Raw genomic sequence first — 24,021 nt, forward strand, 5'->3', positions numbered from 1 at the left:
TTTATTATTTTAATAATTTATTGATCACTATTATATTTAAGCAGGCATAAATAATTAATTAGCACAACATTTTATTGATAAGAACTGTGAATAAGTGATAACATTCATTGCGAAAAATTGCAATGACAATCTACGATCCACCATATAAATAACGATCGATTCTTTGATAATGTTTAAATTAAAGTTGAATATATTTGAACGAAACAAAATTTATTATACTTTATAACTCCGATTTAATGCCACGATAATAGCAATAGTTTCATATTTTAACGTTATTTTATGTCGAACGATTTAAACGGAAAGGATAAATTGTAATCATTTTGCATAATTAACATATCTGCTCATCTCGATGTTAATTATTTCATTCCATCGCATCGTATTAATTCGATGAACACTTTTTTCCCCACTGCCTCGGTGTAAAGCAGAACACGCGTTTTATGCGAAATTCATTCTTTCCCTCTTTTCCTTTTTCATTCTCCCACTTATCCATACATACGTCGATGAATTTTCATGAATATTAGAATCTTCTTATGTTCGTGCACGCAGACCTTGTTTGGACATTAATATTCGATGTATACGCAGAACTTTTTCAAACCTGCCGTTCGAGAATCCTGTCAAGACGATGGCGTCGCTCAAGAAAATACATATTAATTTCGCGTATTATAGAGCATAATGTTGGCAAAAAGCCGAAAGCTGGAATAAATCCATGATAACGATGTAAGGAAAGAAAATTCTATAACTTTTTAAAAATTTTCTTTACATTAATTATTTTTATTTAGTCACAATTTTTATACCTTTAAATATCAACAGAACAGTGTTAAACCAACTGAAAGTACTGATTCACGCTAGCACAGAGTAGGATATTTTTTAAAATTAGTCATAATCACTTTTAACTAGTACGAATCGATATTTCATCCACTTCAAAAAAATGCGTAGCATATAAATAAGATCTATTTAAACAAGATCTATTTATCAATAACAAGCATGCATATTAACCATCGATATTTGTACTATAGGAATATTAATTATGTACAAAATACTCAATAGAGAAGAATATATTAATAGGAATAATGAACAACAAACAAAAGGAACGATAAACTATACAAATGTGTTACAAAATAAAGTTTGAGAAATAAATACGTAAGACAGACTTAAAATTAAAATAAATCTAATAAGAATAAAATACAGTTAAGCAAAGCGGTATTTCATACACGAAAACGTTATGTGTAAGAGTAATTACCTGAATCTATTAATTGTTAGAGTTACGATCAACTAGTGTTACCATGCGTTACTCTGGAAATCTATTACAGTTTTAGATATATTCTAACTTATGATGACAATTAACCATTTATTATCAATATGCAAACGAGGCACAGATTGCCAAGGTATCTAGCTGAAACCTATTTTATGAACATCGTTAAGTTATAACGGGGAGCCGATTTTCGAATCAAAACGTTATTGGACCTAAAACTGATTTATCGTTCTTTTGCTTAATTTAAACTACACGTGATGCCAATATCACATTGCGGCGTGCAATATTCGAGCACTATTGAATTATCCATTCCGTTTGTATCACTGATAGAGAATTCATTGTAGCTGACAGTGTTAATAACGCGTTATTTTGTTACTGAACCAGGTATCATACTATTATTCACGTTTATTATACAAATGATACTATATGTGTAAGTTGGAATTGATGTTTAAGAAATGCGTAAAAATAATACTGTATGATCACGCTGTATGATAAAGACTACAACTAGAAGTAAGAACATAATATAGATACTCGTATGCATGAGTGATATTTTTTAGGAGAATAATTTCGAAATATACAAATTCTATTTGCTCATTTAAAATAAAAAAATTTCATATAAGCGAACAACGTTCTATTTAATTTTGCATTATCCTCCTGAACATTTGTTTTCCTTCGCTTTTTTTTAGAAAATGTATGTAAAATGTAAAGAAACAATCCTTTGCTTTTTTACAAAATCTCGTAAATATATCAACTATTTTTCAACTTCGAAGAAATTGGTATTGAAAAAATCTCAACGATATACCTCCGGTCGGTATATTTTTCCTATCGTCTTTAACCGCTGAATATTTACATTATACTTCGTCATAAATGGTGTTCAAACGTTCCTATAAGTTACGAAACACGAAAAGGTACCTTATGATAATTTCATATTTCATACGGCACGCGAATGAAACAAGACAGCTGAAATCTACGCTGTAACTCTTCCGGACTTGCCTGGTAAAAGTATAATTTATCACGAAGAAACTATAATACAAAGTTTCCAATCCAAGAAATCACACCTAGTAACATTAATAACAACCTAACAGGACACTGTCAGAGATATCGCGCGACAGTCCTCTTGAAATACTAATCAGACATCAGGTTCACGAAGTCAGCTACAACTTGCAGATTCTTAATCGCCGTTCGTGCGTGCCTGCTACAGTATGTTTAACCCTTTAAGTACAAGTACATTTTCATAAATCGTTCCCTCCAGGCATACGAGATAACAAAGCTAAACAAAATATTTCGCACCTTATTTTAATTACGTGGGACGACTTGTATAGACAAACGCACGATCGTGCGCGCATATTTAGTTTACGTATGTGGGAAGGTGTGACGTCAAGGAAGGACGTGGCTGATTGTCTATAAACGTTGCCAAGATATATTAATGTTGTCAAGGAGTGTTGTGAGCGTTACCAAGGTTTGTTAAGGGAAAAATGAGCGTGGTAATTGCTGTCAGAGTTGAATTAATCGTGGTCGAGAGAAGTTCATCGTGTTGGTGTGACGTAGAAATAGTGAAAAGCGAATTCGTGAAACGCGATATTATATTCGATTTTGTGAGAGTGTAACGATATTGTGTTTATCACACTGTCTTTTCTGTTAATTTATAATATGACATTCCTACACGTATAATTTCCAAATAGAATCGTCAAAAACCGATTCTCGCATCTCGAACTCTATTCGAATCTTAATATAGCTCACCGATGAAAAAATGTTCATTTCGTTGTAGGTGTACGATGTTAATCGTCAGTCGTATTTACAAGACTCACGGAGCGTCTATTTAAACCAACGAGTGTTTCTAACGGTTGTTCTTGGTCCTATCGTGACCACAGCGGAAATTAGTGCTACGAATGAGAGGGCAGGATACGAACGATTCGAGATAGAAGAAGGACGTCAGCCTGTAAACCGAGAATTCAACCCAAAATTACGGTGCAGCGACGTGCAAAGCGGAACGTCGATGCGATTAGAGGTAATATAGTTGAAAGTCTACTTCCGCTGCATTAGCCTTGCGAAGCGATGGCGACAGAGTATCTGAAAGAGAACGTGGAGAAGAGACTTTCGTTAGTGTAGAAGCATCAGGGAACGATTACAGCGTTTGCCCGTCTTTTTTCTCACTCCCTTTTATTTTCCATTCCCTCGATTTGCCGTTGGATATTCTTTCTATCGTTTCTTCTTGACTCTTTCTTGCCTCCAACTGTCTTCCCTCTGTCCTCCAAAGCCATCTCGTTCGCTAACGAGATTACTCTCGACGGCCCACTATTCTAAACGCGCGGATCGGTTTGTCTATGTGTTTGAGAACGGCCTTTAAGATCCCATGCAGACAAGCAATTTTTGTCTTGCGTGTCATTGCAAGCGAGTGCTCGGCTTTAGCGAAGATGGAGCAACGCGCACGTGGCGAGAAGGCAACGCTTATCTTCAGGATTTTCCGGACTGGTATCGATCAATTAAAATTAAAGAGCAATAAACTCCGAATAAATTCTTGCTACACCGAATACTTATCCATTAATGGTAAATACAATTTCATTCCTTCTTTTTATCTGTTCTTTTATCCAACTAAAATTTTACCGAATTCTGATCTGAACGGGATTCCACATATTTTATTTTAAACTCTAGACATCTAGAGAATTTCTTAGTTCGACGAACGACCGTCGTTCCTCGATAATGGCAGCACCGTACGCTCGTAGCGAGGTTGCTGCCAGCTGCCCCCTATGCGGCCAAATCGACAGACAGCTACGCGCCGACGTCTGATCAGACACGGTACCTTATTCTACTTCGTGGCCTCCTTCGTGCCGCGTTATTCCAAGATCTCTCGTATATCGCTACAAAACAAGGAAGACGACGATTTTTGAAACGATTTAAAAAGATGTGGATACTGTTCTGCGATTACTGTTTAAACTATTCCGGTATATGTAGATTCTCGTTCCCTGGTTTTGTCGAGGTGGACATTATATGAGAGAAACGAAGAGCTCTTTATAACTGGCGTAGAATCGCTGCAACGAACGTGCGTTATTCATGAAAGTATTCGATGACAAAGCATCGATAGACGAGAGCGTGATTTGATTGTTTAAAGTAGTCAAACAATAATCTTGTCTGCGTCGAAACGAATGTCGAGTTTGTAAGTTGAGAATTGTATACTCACGTTCTTCTATTCCGAATACTATTGTTTCAGTATCAGTTTTTCATTTAACTAAATGAAAATTTGATATTCCATTCGATACGTCGTTACAAGAAAATTGCAGTTTCGTCTTTCTCTCAGCATGAAATCTTTTCCCATCTTACTGCGAACGAAGCTCGTACAAGTCGACAAACATTGTACTATTTTCACATAATCATGCGCATATGCGATCATTAATATTCTTTTGCTATAGAAGATTTGAGGTGCGTACATTTTACATCCGATACTAGAGGTGTAATAACTTTTGACGACAAGAAGTAATTATTCTCCAAATTGTTTAGTCCGACTTCTTCGTCATTTTATTATACCGGTAAAGCAATACGAAATCTCAAACGAAAGAAAAGAAATATCCATTTATGTAATTTGGTTCATTTTAGGAAGTATTTGATCTATTTCGTTTGAATCGATGAATATTCATTTTATTTAAAACATTCGATCAAATACTTCTAAGAAAATCTTCCGAATAAAATACATTACATAAATAGATCTGAGACAATTCCTTTATGTCTGGGAACACTTCATTTCCGCTTAAGTGAGACAAATCGTTCGGTATAACCAATTCATTACTTCTATAAAAGATTTACGACAATTCGTAAAAGAAGCTTTTCGTTTCCATTTGCTTGGGTGTCATCGGTAAAAAAGTAAACGGATAATAAAAACTAATCGAGGAACCGTGGAAGAGAGATTGGATTGTAATAGAAGTAAAACGCATAAACAAGACCTAGCTTTATTTGCCTGGGAATCTACTGTCTTAAACAAAGTTGATGGCCGTTCGTTTCTTTATATTCTTTCTGTCGGCATGGGAGGAAAGAAACACTGATTGGATTATCGAACACTGAAGGACATTAGCGTCACTTCGTAATTAAAATCTCTCAAAATAAATTGAAACGATCTCGCGAGACATTTCGCGAATAAATCAGAAAAAATTGGATAAAATTTCGTTTGCACTTCTAAAGCAATTATCCTCGGCTCTTTGACGCTTAACCAGCGTGATTGGAATCTTTAAAGTTCTTTATCGCAAGAAAGGCACGATAAAAGCGTTTCAATTGTTACGTCGTTACATTTTCCATGATAAAAATGATTCTAATAAATCCTTTTAATTATCATCGAACGCTGGCACGTACGATGAAACGACAGCAGCGAAAGAAGTTGCCACAGCTTCCATTGAAATTATCTTCTTCTCCTTCTTTCATGCACGACGTTAGTAAAATTGCTATAAAAACACTCTAGACAACCTCTATTATCAACGTTACTATTTTATAGCTGCTTTATTACCTTCAGAGTTTTTACTGGATTACTATTAAGATTTCACTTTTCTTTTAAATTCCAGGATACTGGATCAGGAGGTTGGTACATCGATCAATGTGTCTAATAAACATGATTTATTATTGTATCCAATGTAGAGGACGTTTCACATAATTACGACAAACTATATCTAAGATAGAGATAAAAAATATCTATATAAAAATTGCTATAGATAAGCTAGAGATAAAAAAATTTCATTAGATTTTTTAGATTCAAGAATTTTATTAGACAGCCTGCATACCGTATAGTTTACATCGGTGCTCTAGTTTCAAAATATTTTCGCGTGGCAAACAGACTATAAATCTTTTATCACACTTTGCTATAGAACAAGGATCGAAAAATCATTCCAAATCTGTTTCTCCAACAAACAAACGATACTATAAATTTGTCTTATCGGTAGTATTCGATTTTCTAATCAATTTTCCTAACAAACGGTAAAAAGTTAATTTTCAGAACGAAGAGAGATTTTTTAAAGACAAAACCACAACCGAGTCGGAGATCTCGGTTGATCGCACGAGATAATTAAGAATAATTAAGAAAAATTCTGGAAAATTTTCGAGCATTTTCAGAATAAATTTCGCTTCCATAATTGGAATCAGCACACAGCAAAAGATCCTGCATTTGATATAAATCTTCGGGGGATTTTATCTGCCGGACCTATCTCGAACGTTCGCTTCATTACGGACGCTTGACGAGGGTGAGACGATCATCTGTCGCAGAGGTGTGATAAGTGGTCCGGGTTCACTGAATCTCTGGCTTCGTGTTTCACGCGAGGGGATAAGCTCTTCGATTTTCTGTGTCATACCAGCGTGCACCTTGCTTCGATCCCGTTATTTTAGTTTGTCATGCACGTCATACGTGAACGAAACCGCGTGATACGCGATGTACACAGTGTCTGGTAACAATAGTACAATCAGGCAACGAGCGATCCCTTGTCAAAAGCTGATTCGAAAACGCGGAACAAAGTTTTTTGACGTTGCTCACGTGTATAAATACAATTAGAAACACGAACAAAAATCCGTTAAATCGAAACTTACAACTATTACACCGGTCAGACTTTCAAAATCATATTTTTTTCTCGAAAACGAAACCTCAAATGAGAAATTTTATCGTTCATTTGCGACTTATTTTTTCGTGAGAAATTATCCTTGCACAAATATACCACTAGGTACCAGACACCCTGTATAAACGTAGAATTATTCTCGTTTCGTGTTGTCATGCCACTCGAAAACCCATTATTTCCCTTTACTGGTACAGGCATCCATCCTCTTTGCTTGGCATGCCCGAGACAAATCAACGGTCCATCGGATTCGACCATCGATTTATGTGCACTCTGATGTGATTTCGAGATGAGGAACGAGAAGTGATGTTAACGAGGCACGGTAGCATTTCCGTTCTATAATTTCCCCGGAATTTCTGTTCCTCAACTTAAGCGGTTTCAGCTGAATAGGACGCTGTTTTCTCTTTTCCAATGGAAGTTCCACTTCCAGATATTATATACAGACAGTGTGGATGAGCGACCTAATTTGCGCGGTTTGTTAAATAATGGAGTTTCCTGAACGTATGTACGTAAATGTCAAAATCGTTACTGGCGATAAGAGGTTTATTTCAATAATGTAAAATCAAGATGCGGTTGTAGTAATGTGATCTCTGGTAATTTGTCTAGCTAATGGTATTTGTATAATTAAACGAGGCACACGTTTATCGAGGGAATTATGCTTATTACATATTCGGCAAGTAATTTCGTGTTTATTTGCGTAATTTCAAAAGTAAAGATTTTATCGAGATTTATAGTTATATATAGTTTCTTAGGAATTAATATATTTTCTGCAAATATGTTGCAATTTTTTAATAACGTTGTAAGTTCGGTTTTTGAAAAATTATTAAGATTCTGCGGAAATTATTCAGTTACGTTTGAAAATGTTGTATCCTTATGGAGGAACTTGGGTTTCACGTGAAGTATAACATCGTTCTATCAAAGGGGCGTGTGAATGATTAATTTACATGGGAGTGTTACTAATCGCTACGCTTTCCTCTTTTATTTTTTTACGACTCTCGTTTGGACGTGTCTCGGTTATTAAGGCGGCAATTATCGAAAACGGTTCCTTAAATATCGTATAAGACACGGATGAACAAATATTTGGTGACTTCCATTAGAATACACTTTTTCGTTACAGAAAGGGACTAAACGTTGCTAAAATAGACTTTGGCATTTTGTAGAAAGCAAAGAATTTCTATTTTGTAATATATGTACCTGTAACTGTTCGAATACTTCAACTAACATTCAACTTGATAATATGAAGGGCGTTAATATTCTATTAAAATATTATTAAATTTTCGATACTCGTAATAACGATATCCGTTTTACATTGAAGGTATAAAAGCAGTGTTATCCTAGCCGAAGTCCGATATTTCCTTTATTTGCGTTTATTTCCTTTTATTCCCTTTAACAGTTTCCAATTCGTTCCAGTTCGATTTTAACATTAAGGAAGATTATAATACTCCGCCTTTTCCTGCGCTCGTAAGAGTTTCTATAATTAGAAGAGTTACTTCTTTTACTTCTTGGGGAAGCACGGAAACGCAATTAATCCAGCGAGAATGCTAGTAACATTAATGGAGTTTACGCGATTCAACTGAATGCACGTGTTGAACGTCGACGCTAAACTGTCGATAAGATGAAAAATTGTGAAACGAAACATTACGATATTGGTCGTTATGTTGCAATCTTCGATCGATAAGACCGAATGGAGTGATAACGTAGTTAATCGTAATATGTGAATAAATTTGTAATTGAGACACTTATTCCATAGAAAATTTCAATAAATAACATTTAATCCAGATATCTCAGAATTTCTGTTTGTATCATATCTCAAAATAACGTTGTTTTGTAAAATATTAATTTTTATTTTTAAATATAATGTTTTGTAAAAAATTAAATTTACATTATCAACTTGAATGTTACGAAGTATTCGAACAGTTATAGGTGCATATATTGCAAAATAGAAATTGTTTGTCACTTATGGATTTTAAATTGAATTCAATTCAATTTCCATCTCGCATAAAAGAAAACTGGTATTATTATGGAAAATATTACAAAGAGACTGAGATATGTTCGAGTTAACGTGATAAACTAAAAATAAGTCGATGGTGAATGTCGTATTCTCCTTCGATACATTGAGAATTTAACATGTCTAACGCCCACAACATCTCGTAGGTGTTAATACCATTTGTTGCGAAAAGTAACTTTCAAAATGTAACTCTTTTAAAAACTATATTTTTCCCCCTGGATCGTCACAATTGAATTCATTCAAAACCTTTTGAAAATCATGCACCAGTGGTTGCCACGCGTGTTTAAACAACCTTTCAATAAAAACATCGAAATTTTCAGGGTCGAATCGCGCAAAGGTCGTGACCCATCGTGTCCATCGTCAACGATTTAACGAAGCCTGTATTCGTCCTGGCAAGTTGCATCACCAAGCGACCAATTCAACGAAAGCCACAGCTTGCCTTTTCAAGTTGTTTCATCTCGACCTTTGACCGTTTCGCGCGTCCCCTTTGCCCACGGGCCGCCTTAAACTTTTCATCTAACACGAGCATCGAGACAGGGGGATAAAGTCCGCATCGTAAGTGTTCTGAATCAGGTCCGTAAAAGTGCAGGCTTGAAAATTGCATGCCCCCGTCGATCTGCAGCGTAGAGAGCGCCCTTAGAATTCCAAGGGAGTCTGGCACGCTTCAAAGGGAGGAAAAGTAATGTCCATAATTTATGGGGAAAAGATGACACGTCCATTAGGCGACAGTATCTGATGAATGAAGAAGAACAACAACCCGCCAGAGTTGTAGTACGCTTAACTGTGCTTGATAAATGGTGTTACGATATCCGAATGTAAACAATAAGACCATTTGCTAGGTATAAGATGCGTTCGCAATTCAATCTTGTAGTTTACAGGCGATAAAAGTTATTAAAATGTCTCCGTGGCTTGTTTTTATATCCTGAATATCCTGAGATTGAGAAGCTTTGTTTGTCGCTTTCGAACGCATTAATTTCGAAATATGATGTAATTTGATTTTTAATGAGTTTAGCAACACTGTGTAGGTATAATAATAGAAAAGAAATAATTTTCACATTATTTGCTTTTCATATGTGGCTAGAAGATTGATGTATCCATACTGAAATATTGAGCCGATATATTTTAGATTATTAACCTTAATTGACTACAAAATGTTTGCTACGGAAGGAATGAAATAAGAATAAAAGTTTGAGATCATATTCACGAAAAAAAGGAAAGAAGACGACAAGGAAAACAAAACGAAACTCTATAGTCGTATTTGTTGTTTATCTTTGGAACCGGTAATACTTCGTTCTGTCATTGAATATAAATAGATTTTCTATAGTATTTACAATATTTGGATATATAAGATTAAATACAAGAACAGAGGATTTATAATATTCTATCGAATATTATGATAGTACTGTATCAATTCTATTTCATTAAAATTGTCAAAACATTAAAAATAGTTACAATGTTTTACTTAAATATTCCAATCATCGTTTCATAATTTTTTAAATAATTAATGAATATATTTATAAAATGATTTCTTGAAAAATAAAAATATTAATCCATACATTAGAGACTTCAGTTACAATTTTATATAGCTTATACAAACAAACCAAAGTTACGTTTAATCCTAAGCTTCGCAAACAAGATCAAAAGATTTCCAGATATTCAAACATACATAGTAAATAAATTCGCGACTAGTCCTAAATTGGGAGAGCAAGGAGAATATTTTAAGAAAATATCTCTCTTTGAAACGCTTTTACGTACGTTCCTCGCTCCTTACTATACAGAGAGCCGCAAGAAATAGACGTTTTATTTTACGTGCCGTTATTTTATGAGAAAACACTTTCTCGATTTTCATAAACCTTCATATCCCTTCCCTTTCTAAATTGAGACATCACGTGTAAAAAGCATAGATTCCTAATAATTCTACATTAAACCAAAGCACATTATTCAAGAGATAAGGAAGGAGATCAATATAGAAGCTCTTATATAGGGTTTCTAAATTATTTTTATTTGTTATATTTCATATTTTTATTTTTATGAAGATTTCCAATAGACACATGAAACCAATTTCTGTTAATTCTATCAATTTTATCAATTTTATATTTATCATTTGAACATTATTGGCTTTTGGCCTTTATCGCGTTTATAGATTTAGATTGAATTTAACGACAGAATAATAAAAAATATGTCGGATTGTATTAATTACCGTCTAATTGGTATTTACAATCGCAGCTGTATCTTGCAATGAATTTAGAAATAAAACAAATTATTCCAGTAAACATTCTATTTGGATTTCTTGTTCTATAATATAAGATTTGAAAGTATGTTTCTTATACTTTGTAGCACTATACATATGAAATAGTATTCAAAGTTTAATTTTCTGTAGTAATTACAAATTACATCGAGTTAAATTTGGTATTATTATTTCTCTTATTTATGTACTTGCTATTGTATATTCTTTTACCATATTCTGTCAGAATTTTCCCACTAGAGCGAACATCCCTTTTTTTTTTACACCTACACGCATCATTTATATTCATATTTCAACTTCTCCGTTACGTCAAAATCTACACATTCCTCACTCTCGGCCAAAAATACTCTACGGAAAAATTTCTAGAAATAATAATAATAAATAAAAAAAGAACAAATTGACAGTATGTATCATGCAACTGGAAAATGTTACCTGGGTATTTGAAAAGCTATTTCATCGAGGGAATCGCTGGGCTGCAATGGAGCACGCTCGAAGAGCTTGCTCGGGCCCCGATGGACCCTGTTGCAACAGTGCATGGATCCGGCTGTCGGTTGCGATTGGTCCGTAGAATTGGTCCCACGTTGACCACTTTGACTCGATCTTCCCTTCTGCCGCTTTTTTCGTACCTCCTCCGCCTGACGGCGCAGGTTGTGCAACCGGAAGAAGTACATTGACATCTCTGTTCCGAGGGGCGAGTATATACGATCAGAGAGCTGATGAACGGGACGACGAGGGCGTACATCCACTCTTTTCGTGCGAACGAATCTTTTCCGAGTAGCCTTTTTCCCAAGCGAAATTGAATTTCCGTGCCACGAATGAACGCTGACACGATTTGAGTTGCGTTTAGAGTAAGACCGAGGCTTTAAACAATTTTGCTAGAACCTTTGTCGTTTAGAAACTTTTAAAGGAACCGTGATACTTGCGAATATCACAACAACGTGTAAAAAAAAAAACGACTCGAAACGCCATTGTACCATATCGACGTCACACTGCGCGAATAACGAATAATGCAGAACGTCGCCTAGAAGTGACCTCTCTGAAAATGAAAATCGTTTAGTCGAAAAATTTCTTCTCGAGAAGGCTCGTTCGCATCGATCATCCCAGTGAACACGTCTTCCAGCAGAGAATCATGCAACGCAAATCTAACGGAAACACGGTCTAATCTAACGAATACACAGTAAACAGCGAATAAAGAGTACCAAACGGAGGAAAAAATTGCAAGAAAGAAAATATAAAAAGGAATAGGCAATAAATAATTAGCTGTAAACTTAGCGTGATCTCTCCGTGCACGATAAAATATTAACATGCTAATTAGGGAGCGTATGTCGTCCATAAACGCACAAACGTACATTCGTTATGGCGCATAACCAGGGAACCTGACATTTCAATCCGTCGTGTCGTCGCGTAGAGCCTCGAAGACACGCCGTAAATAGTACGTACACGACATTCTGCGGAACATGCAACGGCGTACACTCACGTTAACCACGGCTCGCCAAAACCCGAACTTCGAGTAGCCGAAGTTTGACAGCGACAACCGAGGGCTACACCGTTTCCCTTGTTGACATCGGCGACCCGCTAAAATTTTAATAAATCGTGGACAATTAACTTGTCCGACCATGTCCATCGATTCGTTTCCCGCTGTTTCTAACGTGCGAATATTCAATGCCGGCGGCTTAATGCGACCTTGTAGAATAAAGCAGCGGCTGGTATCGAGGATACGCGGGGATCAGTTTCAGAGGACGTCCAGAGATTTAAGGGCTTATTCGGAAATCCAGTGTTGGAGAGGAAACCGTGTAGAAATAAATTAACCGCTTTTTTTTAAAAAAATATGTTGTTACTCTATGTTTTCATTAATTATTCGTTTTCACTAATTAAAACTCAATGGATGTGTATGTTACAGTGTATATGTCAATTTATAAGTATTTGTACACAGTTGGTTTCATATGAAATATGAAAATCGATCTAGCGCAGGATAATGATAGAGAATGGAGATAATAGCAGTTGACAGAGATTGTTTGCAAGAGTCATAGAAAATTAATGAACAATTATAATTACAATAATAATAATTTACAATTATACGTCGTAGCATTCTAATCTAATGCTCACAGAAAAAGACTTAAACGAATTAAATGGAAGATTTTTAAATTAATCGCGTCATTGTCAACGAGAGACCACTGATTTTCCTACGACAGATATTTCAAAGAAGAGTATATCAGAAGCGAATAGACAAAATTAGTTTAAGGTATTTTTGTATACTCTTCGATATACGTTATACAATTTGCCTAATACAATATACGTTGATCATAATAAAAGATAAACTGGTTCAATTGTATCGACAGTGTAAAAGAAATTTCTGAAAATATCTACTTTTCAAGCCATTACTACAGTTTCTTCCTCCCTAATACGATTTTCATCTGAAATATTCCTTTCTTCTATTTTATTTTCATTATTTGATCTTTTTTTATCTATATTTCATTATAACGTAAGAGAATTTTTAATATTGTCTTTTTGTTTGTCTTTTTATTTGAAACTTCATTTCCAAATATTTACTCATTTCGAAGCAAAAGTAAAGGATTCCCTTCGGAACGCAAATGCCTTGTGTAAAACAGACGTTGCGTAACAATTGGGCGTATCTTCAGAAAAAAGACCAACGCTTTCGGGTAACAAAAAACAAGCCTGCACAAATATTTGTTCCGTGGCAACCCTTCTTCGATAGAGACGAGTCATTTTCCCGTCACCATCGTGTTTTATAGAACGGATCCCATATACGTTCCATTTGCAATTGTAGTATATGAAATCGAGAACGTTTCGTGTAGGACACTGTCACGCGAAAATATTTGATTAGGTATACCTGCTCGTCACGATTGGGTCGATCGAATGCCCGAGAATCTTTCCACTAATAACCAACTCTTCAGACACATGGTTGAAGTTCCCCCAGGACTATTTCACGAGACTTTTTTCCGCTTCTTTCCTCAGCAATCGACATTCTTTCAGATCAGCCTCGAAACGGGATTCGCACGTCGATAGGTATTGGGTATCATTCCCTTTCGATTTTTTGTTACTGTATTTATTAACATTTTTCTGACGAACTTCAACTTTGCCGTTATTAAACAAAAATACAATGCCATTAAAATATTAGTACATTTACATAAAGTATTAGTATATTTATTAATGCAATAGGCTTAGCGGTTAGAAATTTACCTAAACGTAGAGAAAGTTTTGATAGTTAGAAACAACAGTTATCAATGTACATATATGCGTAATAATAATACGTTACTATTAATTAATAACGATAATGATACGTTATTGTTAATTTCGTGTTGTATCAGGTTGTCCGAAAAGTTTCTTTCGTTTCGTAAAACGATAATAGACGAACAACAATTTCTGTTTTATATTGTTTTATTGAATTAGGTATGATCTATTTCTTTCTATTTCTATTACTATGTTCGTGCATAATTCAATAAACTAATATAAAACAAAAAACATTGTGCGTCTATTATTTCCTTATAAAACGAAAGAAACTTTTCGGACAACCTAATACTTGAGTTAGTGTAATTTCTGAATTTCCGTAACAATGTTAAATTTCTAACAGCGAGGAACGAAATTATCCTGGCGTGAAAAAACCCTAAACGAAGATATCCTTTACGCAGCTTTCCTAAGGTTTCGTCCTTTATTTTCTTCGGCATTTCATGTGGTCTTATATTACACCGTGTGCACCGCCATAAATCGAGGATCCTCCCACATCTCTCGAAATTCTTCTATTTTTATCTACGAGTTGATGATAAAAGCTGGGTATAGCAGAGTCGATCCTTAAATACATATATCTTAAAACCACTGCAATCGTGTATTCTTTATACATATATAGCATGTTCGTTACGTGATACACACAGGTGAACAAAAGGGCATTTTACACGAGAAAGACGATATTTCTTTGTGTTCTAACCTTTTGGAGAAGCTTGTCGGATGGGTGTGTACAAAGCGACAAATTTGCTTCCCAATATATTGTTCAAATTGACACTTTAGGGAGATAGTTTGAACGTGGATTTTTCTATAATTTTTTACATCATAACCTTTCTTTCTTTTTTATGAAGATTTCTGGATATAAATTGTCTAACAAGTTCGTTTAGGTAGTTTCAAAAGAGTATCAAGGATCACTATTTTCATATTATTGTATCGTTATTTTTCTACATTTTTAAGGTCTTCTAAATTTTAAATAAACTTTATTTATTATCCTTATTTTCTTCCTTACGAATGGTATTCCAGAAAATATCGAAAGACAAAGGAACTCGTTACACAACTCGATATTTCGTGTGGTAGCAGGCATGAAATTTTGGGGACGACGTTTTATCGGCATATCGATATGCATTTACGAACACTGACACCGTAGAAAGAGGGGCTTGGTATCATAGTTTCATATTCAAATTTCTCTACGTTACAGAAATACAAATTCTTGTACTTTCAAACGGCTCTGCAATATTTCTCAGGCGTGGCAACGAAACGCAAAGTGAGTAAAATGGAATCTCGACAAGGTGGATAGGTATGAAAATAAATTGCGACAACGTTCAGGTTCGAGCTTCATTTTTCAAAATGAAGATTTGTTCGTCGAAGAAAATTATTCAAACTATACGTTACGCTTGGTGATTACATGGATTAAAAGTCCTGTAAAAGAGCTGGTACGTGAGTGTAAAGAACAAGAGAAAGGTCATTATATCCAGTTACAATGTGATCTAAGATACGTCCGAGAAAAAGAATGTTGTGGCCTCGTTGTTCTATGAAACCGTGACTATTAGATGAGGAGAATAAGGGTTAAATGCTGCATGCTCTCGTTCTTTTGTTTCAAAATCGTTACATCTCGCTACATCAAACTTCTTCTTTCATTTTAACGTACTTGACTTATTTGCTTGCTGAATGCTATATTGTAGTTTAACTTAAACGTTGTTTGGTCGTGCCCCCTCTGGCATGATGAATTACTTAACGAACAAGCTACAACAGTTGCGAACTGCTACAGTGATAAATCAATGCCATGGCATGGACATAAAAGACTTTTTCGGCAATTTATTAATCATTGTAGCATTGACCGTAATAGCCTAGCCGTATCGTTGCCTCTTATAAGTATAATTAATTAACTATTTTTCATCGTATGTTGTCATAGTGGTGGCATTTAAAGTTTGTATTTAAAGGATAGCGCTACTATGGCAGTAGTAGATATTAATTATTTCTACAATAAATGCTGCATTTATTGTTGCAAAGGGTGAACAAGCCAGAGTACGATTTTATAAAAATGTAGTTCAAAATATAAATAAATACATTATTTGATAGCGAAAACTATCTATATGACCTATAGCGAAATTATAATTATTTGAAAAAACTAGAAAATATACTTAATCATGATATTCGAGTCTCGTAGTGATAATGAAATCTCAAAGTGTTATGTATAACACTGATAACGTATTGATAAAAGATTTCTACAAGTATTCATAATCTCTTCATTAAGAATACTTTCACTGTAATTCTAAAATTTTAAATTTATCCACTTGATTATCTATCATCCTAACTAAGGTATTCGTCTTCATCCGCCAGATACTGTTCAGATACGGAGAAGAACGCTAAGCTCTGAAAATTGAACAGAATACAAATTGCCAATTCTCTACGACAAAATTGTGAGAAAGCTCTGCAGACTATTTTTCTTCAGGATAAGCGAAGATATCCTTAATTGCAGGTGTAAATACGCGACTGGCATCTGGCTAAAAAACGATCAGATAGAAGTAAATTGCGTCCGGTAATATTTATAAACTTCAAAAGCTAAATGCTGCCTCTCGTTCCGTGAAACAGCGTCTCAAAGATCGAAGCCTGGCTTTAAATATGCGGCTGATGCGATGAGGTGTTTATCATATAACTGTCGACATTACGATTAACGATGCAAACTGAACTCTCGCGGCTCGTGAAATACGTTACCGGTTGGTTCGCCTGCATTGTTTCCGAGAAGCTTCTGTTCCTCGGTCTTCCGTAAAATTTGCAATAAAACGTGTTTGCTTCGGCTTCGAGTAAATTTGCGGCTAACCAAAATAACAGTAAAAAAGTTCAACGTATATTTCTTTTCCGTGAAAATATTCTGTTGTACTATGGTTTTAGAAAATTGCTACGAAAATATACTGTCCAATTCTTCCACGATCCTAGAAAATTAAACAAATATTTATAGAACGTTATTTGCCAACCGAGATCAAGTTAATTGTTTCCACGAAGAAATCCGAAGATGGATTCCCTTTTAGCTTTAAATTTACGTTTCGGTTTTAAAATTTTGAAAATAGACTCCGAGATATTTTCTCTTCTTTGCTGATATATGTATTTTTGCATAAAACATACTACATATCTAACACGATCAATACTTCTGATCAATCGACCAGTATATAAGACTAACCCTTGTGGTCTAATAATTACGTTTCATAAAACTTCCATTCTGAACCAAATCACGTTAACATTGACAAATAAATCTGAGACAAGTCTTTTTAATCTATCTCTTCGTAAAATAGAAATATGTATTTCGAAATCAAAAGATCACGACACGATCTTTATAATCGATTTTATCCGTCTGCAGCATTAAAGACACAAATCCCTTCGCTTTAGCCAGATGATCCTACTTTAAAACCATATTGCGTTCAAAGACCGTGTCATGGTAACCGTCTGTATAAAAAATGCGATGCCATGTCGTCCGGAGATGCAAATTTCATGCGTGTCGAAGCCTTCCATCATTGCCAGCAACGGAAGTAAATTTATAGCGAGAACACGTGCACTTCTCTGACATCACGAATCCCGACACGATGGCACCGTACAGTAAACCCCTCGTAAGATAAAATGGCTGATGGCAATCAGTGCGACCCACTCCGATATTATGCAATCCTTAATTAAATCGTCTCGGATGGAATGGACACGAAGTCTAGGTCATCTCGCAAGACTCTATTTCAGAATATTCCTATATTTCTATATTCTCGCGATTGCTTGACATTCTCAACAATTCATAGCGCGTCGAAGCTATTATCCTATCGCGAAAAATCGCTCACTGTACAGATTAACGTCATCTGGCGCGAAATGCGTTGCAAAGTTTGCTAAAAAAAGATGCTTCATTGGGGAATAAAAGAACGTACAAATATTTTCGTAATAAAAAAAAAAAAAAAAGAAAAAAGAAAAGGTTATAAGCAGAAATAGAAAATAAAAATTAGGTAGTAGAAAATGGACGAAGTTATAGCTTTTTATAACAGCCAGACGTTTTAACACACCGTGTGATTGAAGACGATTTCGTGCAACGAGTAACTCGGCCACGATACTTGAACTGCACGAATGGCCACTCGAAGTAGACACGGCTTCCGGCGAAAGGTAACTTTAACGATATTTCAAGTAGTTCGAAGACCTCGAGAATCACGTAAATTCATATTCAAGCACCTGATATTAGACTCGTAACTATTGACGAGGAAGAAGTTACTTTACCTCCTGTACCTTGTAAGGGTTTTCTTGTTTCTTTTTTATTTTTTTCTTTTTTGTTACGCAAATTTCCAACTGTATGGATAGAGTAGGGTAGGTCTATGTTTAAGTCAAGAAGGTTAACACATTAAATCATTTTTAACCCAGTTTGTTTTTCGATTCAATCCAAAGTAATCGTGTTCTAGACTTTTTTACTTCTTTCCCAAAAAGTAAACAGTTTTTCTTCTGACTGTTGTGCTATTATTTATCGAATACATTCTCGTAAATTAAACTTATAAAAATATAATCCTCTACAGGAAGAAACGTTGCAACATACACACGATGGCATTTCTTAATTTCTCAAAAACATTTTTCTTACAATATTGATTTCTCAAATACATTTTCTCAAGCATAGTATTTTCATACAAGGAATCTTTTACGCTATATTTACGCATCATAATCAGATGCTAAAGTTATAACACTCATTTGTCTTCTTTCGGTATATTCCAGTAAAAGAATGACTAACAAGTTATCTTTTCAGAATTCCAAACTATGTTATGTAAGTAGATTCTTAAAAATTGATACACTCTATGCTCGAATAGTCTTTGAAAATACAGGAGAACACACTTTTTCAAGTGAATCTATTGTATGGCAGGTATTCCATGTGGAACAAACGGATTCCCAAAGGATTCTCGCGAAGATAGAACGCAATGTGAGCCGAGAGAGTCTTTGTCGGACAGCATTTTGTTTGCATTGAATGTAAATTTCTAACCCAGTTTATTCTAGTTGAATCTGGCGATAGCTCTTGTAGAAACGATTCTACGTTATAAACTGTTATAAAAAGATAATGTTGATATTATAATTGAAATAACTGATATAAACTGTCACAGAAAATAATGTGAACCTACGATCAAGATAGAATTTTTCTTTGATGTAAGTACCAACATATATTGAATGTTAATCAAATTTATAATGGGGATATTAAATTGATTAGCGTGATTAACGTGTAATTTTTACAAAATCATACGATTAACCTCGACGAAGTCTATTGATTCGATTGTTGTGTAAATCAATTAACGTAGAAATGACTTCAAGAAAAGATATTAACTTTATCGGGTGTATACTTTTTACCAAAAGTATATTTTTCTTGTTGTTTGCAGTGGATTAATTTGATTAATATCTCTTGAAACACTATCATCGCGGGCATCTTCCTAACTTTAGTTCATTCTCTAAGTTCATTTTCTAATGAAAAATGACCAGTCTTGAAGGAGGCAAATCTAGGTTGAACTTCACATTTACACAACCTCCTCTAAATGCAGAATTAATGTTTCCAACTTTCACGGTGCTTCTTTCAAGTTTAAACTCGTATACGAAAATCGCATAAATACGATTATTCATAACAGGCGATAAATAATTTCCAATATCCCCATTATAAATTTTATTCACATTCAGTATACGTGTGTTACGATCAATTGCATTTTCCTTTTTTGATATTCGTTGAAAATATGGTAAAATTGAATAAATCACTCTGAGATTTATAATCTAAAAACCCGGTATTCAATAACTGACTATGAAATTGATGGCAACGTTGAAAATTGCTAATTGTACAGCAAAACAAAACACGCATTTACGTATTTAAAATTATAATTAAATACCTTTTCATAGAAAAATAACAGAGTTAAAAACAAAGTAACTCGTTTATTGCGTCAGAATTAAACTGCAATGGCAAATAAACAATTTATTATATCCTTTTGACGGAATCGTAAAACAATTTTTCTCTCCATTATATTTTATCGTTAAACGAAGAAATGTTCCACACGAAGGGTCCACGAAAAAAAGAGGGAATGTTAAGCTTCAGCATCTCCCTGAAGACGAACATTTATTTTCCCATGTACAATGTCACAACTTCATATGTTCTCAGAATAATATCAAAATAAAACATTTTATTCTTCATTTTATGCTGTATCATCTGCAACTTTTACTTATAATTTTAAGTAATATAGAACACATTAAACTGTAGAAAGTGAAAAGTACGTATACGTCCCAGTTTCTTCTAACTACTGTAGAATTCAGCAAATTTTTATTCAAATTAGTACAACGTAATCAGTGATAAAGAGCACACATGGGGGCATACGAAAGAACGTTAAACTCAAACTTCGTTAAAACTGACGTTCCTGCTTCTTTGCGCGGGACCTTCTTATATAATTAATGGAAAAATTTTGTAATTAAATGAACTACACGTAAAATAGATTTATCTAATCTAGAAAACTAATGAAACAGTTATAAAAAACGGAACAATAAATTATCATATAACGCAGTTCTAACACGGAAGAAATCAAGACGAAACTTTTACGCGTGAAAGAACAACGAATTCACCTAATCTCTAATTTCACATTTACAATCATTATACAATCAATATTTATATCAATATTCACATAAACATTCGTGTACTCCTACTCTTAAAGGTCTTAGGACATTCGTTTATTTTTAATAACGCCAGTAGCAACGTGACACGATTTTCTCATAATGTACTCAAAAATATTATACACTGCTTCCAAGTTCTCATAGAAAACACTTACAAGTAGTAGGCTATAAAACAACACGTCCACAGTAGAGTAACCTTTCATTTCAACACCGTATCTCCAGAATACAACAAAAATATGAGGTTGATCAGTCTGGCACAAAATTCCATCTACTTCAGCCGAGAACGAAATGACAAACGACAGTAAGATTAGGACAAGCTCTATCAAGAGAACAATATGTCTGTTGTAGCAATAAATTCCTGCAAATTACTTCGTCGACGTGTCTACAGGCCAAAAACGACGCGACACGCGTTGAATTCGTTTCCACAACGTCGAACTGGGATTTAACGAAAAAGGGGAGAGGCAAAGTACGCGGCCTGAATACCAGTCGATCAAATAAGCGAGAACCGCGAAGAAAGCCAATTTCTCTGGCCTTCTACAAGCTTTTGAAACGGTGTATATCCTCGACCGTCGGTGTACCGTGGTTACTTTGCCTCGACGACGAACGCTCAACGATTAATTCCGCTACGAAACACCCGGGATAAAGACTTAAAGACTATTATCCGACTTAACACATTTCACGAGTTTACTGGCGAGATCGGATAGCCAGAGATAAAGGCACTCTCTTTGTTCTTGTAGAAGGATTTATTAGAAGCTTGTTTGTACTGTTACGAAACTTTCTTCGTTTGGCGCGTAGTGTGTACGATTTGCGACTTTGTCACAATATGAGTTTGAATGTTTTATTGCTTTGAGAGAGAAGTCGACGAATGTTCTAAAGAACACACGCATTGGAGTAAAAATGGCAATAGGATAGAATACATGAAAAGAGAAATTATAATAAAAAGAAATTGAACGAGAAGAATCGTACGGAAGTATTAAAAATTGATTTAAAATTATTTAGAAGTGCTTTAGAAGTGTGCTTTCTATTAAAGGTTTATTATTTGACAATCAAGTTCTAAAGATGTAGGAATTTTTATGTCTTAGATGATGACTCCTTGAAGAATTAGAAAGTTTTTGGTTTATAAAATTAATGCGAATGTGCAAAAGCTGAATTTTACCGCTGAGAAAAGGTTTTCCGATACAACCAAAAAATGGTGTCCTCTAGATCGTAAATCAAAATTACGCAGCAAGACTGCTTATCATAAAAACGTCATCTTAGGAGAGAAGAAATTTCAAATAGTTGAATATTGATTCATATGAAGTTCGGATTCGCATAAAATATGGGTAGACTCGAAAATTTTCACAGGTTTCCTCTTGAAAGTCAAAATAATATCGTCCCATGGAAAGAGAATTCTACGATCTTAAATCATTTCAAAGAATACATTTTTCCGTTACATCATACTTTTTGCACTATTCTTCACGACAGAATATTTAAACATATAATTAATAAATGCAACGTTAACTCAAATAATTCCATAATAAGCATAAGAGCCATTTTATAAAATAAAATGTCATAAACTATAATAACTAAACTATAATATTCTTCCTAATAAAATAAAGATATAGGTAAAAAACCGTAACAGAAGAGTCACGTCAAACAAACGTCACTATGTAAATATATCTTTCGAACTATAGCGAATGAACTGAATTCTGTTAACGCACGTGGACAATTTAATCCAACTATAGGACATACGTGATGATATTGAAAATAAGGGAGCGGCTTAGCGGAAATAGAAACGTGAGAGGATAACCAAAACGCGATTGGTTTAATGAATGACAGTATCACTGATGTAATGGGCATGCCATTGGATGTCAGGAGAAATAGACATTTATTATTAAATAGACATTTATTCCCGCTTGAATAGTTTAGGACCTATTAATCATTTATTCGAGGATACAATTTAGGAGCACGTGGTTTCGTATGCGGTGAATTGTTTAAACGTTTATTAAATTTTATTAAATCTAAGTTCTCTCTGTTACAATTTATGTAAACAGTTTATACGGAGGAAGTTCCACAAGTCAATTAATAATATCCTTTTCGTTTATAAATAAATACGTTTCCATAAAACAAAACACGTACAGATAAATATGAAACGTTAAAACGAAACAAACACTTAAAGGTACTGAGGAATTTGAAGTGGAACAAGAAAATTTGTTGTCTAATCGAAATATATTAATATTATAAGAATTGAAATATCGAGAAAAATAAAAATACTTTAACGCCATTTAAAGCGTTGTCAAGATTATTACGACTAAAAAAGCTATAATAGTGTGTAACTATTTTATAAATTCTCTTTCCGTGTATGTGTTTGTTTAACTTTTATCGTTTAATTAATAAATAATTTACCTAAGTGTGATATCGCGTATACGTAACATCCAGTATGAAAGGAATAATAATTGCATTGTTCAAATAGCATTAACTAAAGGTTTGTTATTCTCAACATTTCTCTGAATCAACTGCAACTTTAAATTAAATTTTTTGCTGCGCGAAAATACGGCAATAGAGACCGATGTGATCGTCCATCGTGCGAATAATTCATGCATAAGATTAAACAAACAATACTAATTCTTCGGAACTTGCCCAACAACGAATAATCATCGCGAAACAATTGTTACAAAAACATTTACAGCCAAGAATGAATCGTCACAGGTTTAGCTTTAATCATCGTGACAGTATTCATATTCAAGAGCCATTCCGAAGCTGACTATGAAAACAACCGATGCTTTTTATTCTTAAAATGCTGTACATCGGTAGTTCTCAACCAATGGTACATGATACGTAAAAAATTTGCACAATATACGCTATACAAAATTTTACTATCCAAAATTATTAGTCCTACATATAAAATATATTATCTTCGTTCTTAGTTAAAATCTTTTATCTACCATTTCGAGATTGAGGAAAATTGCGGTTTTATTACCTTGTTTGTGTAACCTTTGTTTTTCTTCATTTAACTTAAAATACTTATTGTTAGTCATTATTTCACAACTGAGAAGATAGGAAATACGACTAATTTCAA

General features: G+C 34.4%; 2 protein-coding genes across 3 annotated transcripts in view; both read right to left on the reverse strand.

Annotated features, from left to right (window-relative positions):
- SLO2 (slowpoke 2) overlaps positions 1-24,021 on the reverse strand; it is a 186,866-nt gene that overhangs the window by 105,724 nt on the left and 57,121 nt on the right. The window lies entirely within an intron of this gene.
- LOC143305144 (uncharacterized) overlaps positions 11,262-24,021 on the reverse strand; it is a 44,961-nt gene continuing 32,201 nt past the window's right edge. For both annotated transcript variants that reach the window (XM_076627814.1, XM_076627813.1), the window contains exons 3-4: positions 11,517-11,763; positions 11,262-11,432 (exon numbers count right to left, since the gene is read on the reverse strand). In XM_076627814.1, the coding sequence (XP_076483929.1) occupies positions 11,360-11,432; positions 11,517-11,761 (318 nt within the window). In that variant the 5' untranslated portion in view covers positions 11,762-11,763 and the 3' untranslated portion in view covers positions 11,262-11,359. The remainder of the gene's footprint in view (positions 11,433-11,516; positions 11,764-24,021) is intronic.

Source organism: Bombus vancouverensis, chromosome 2, assembly GCF_051014615.1.
Source record: "Bombus vancouverensis nearcticus chromosome 2, iyBomVanc1_principal, whole genome shotgun sequence".
Classification (NCBI taxonomy): Eukaryota; Metazoa; Arthropoda; class Insecta; order Hymenoptera; family Apidae; genus Bombus; species Bombus vancouverensis.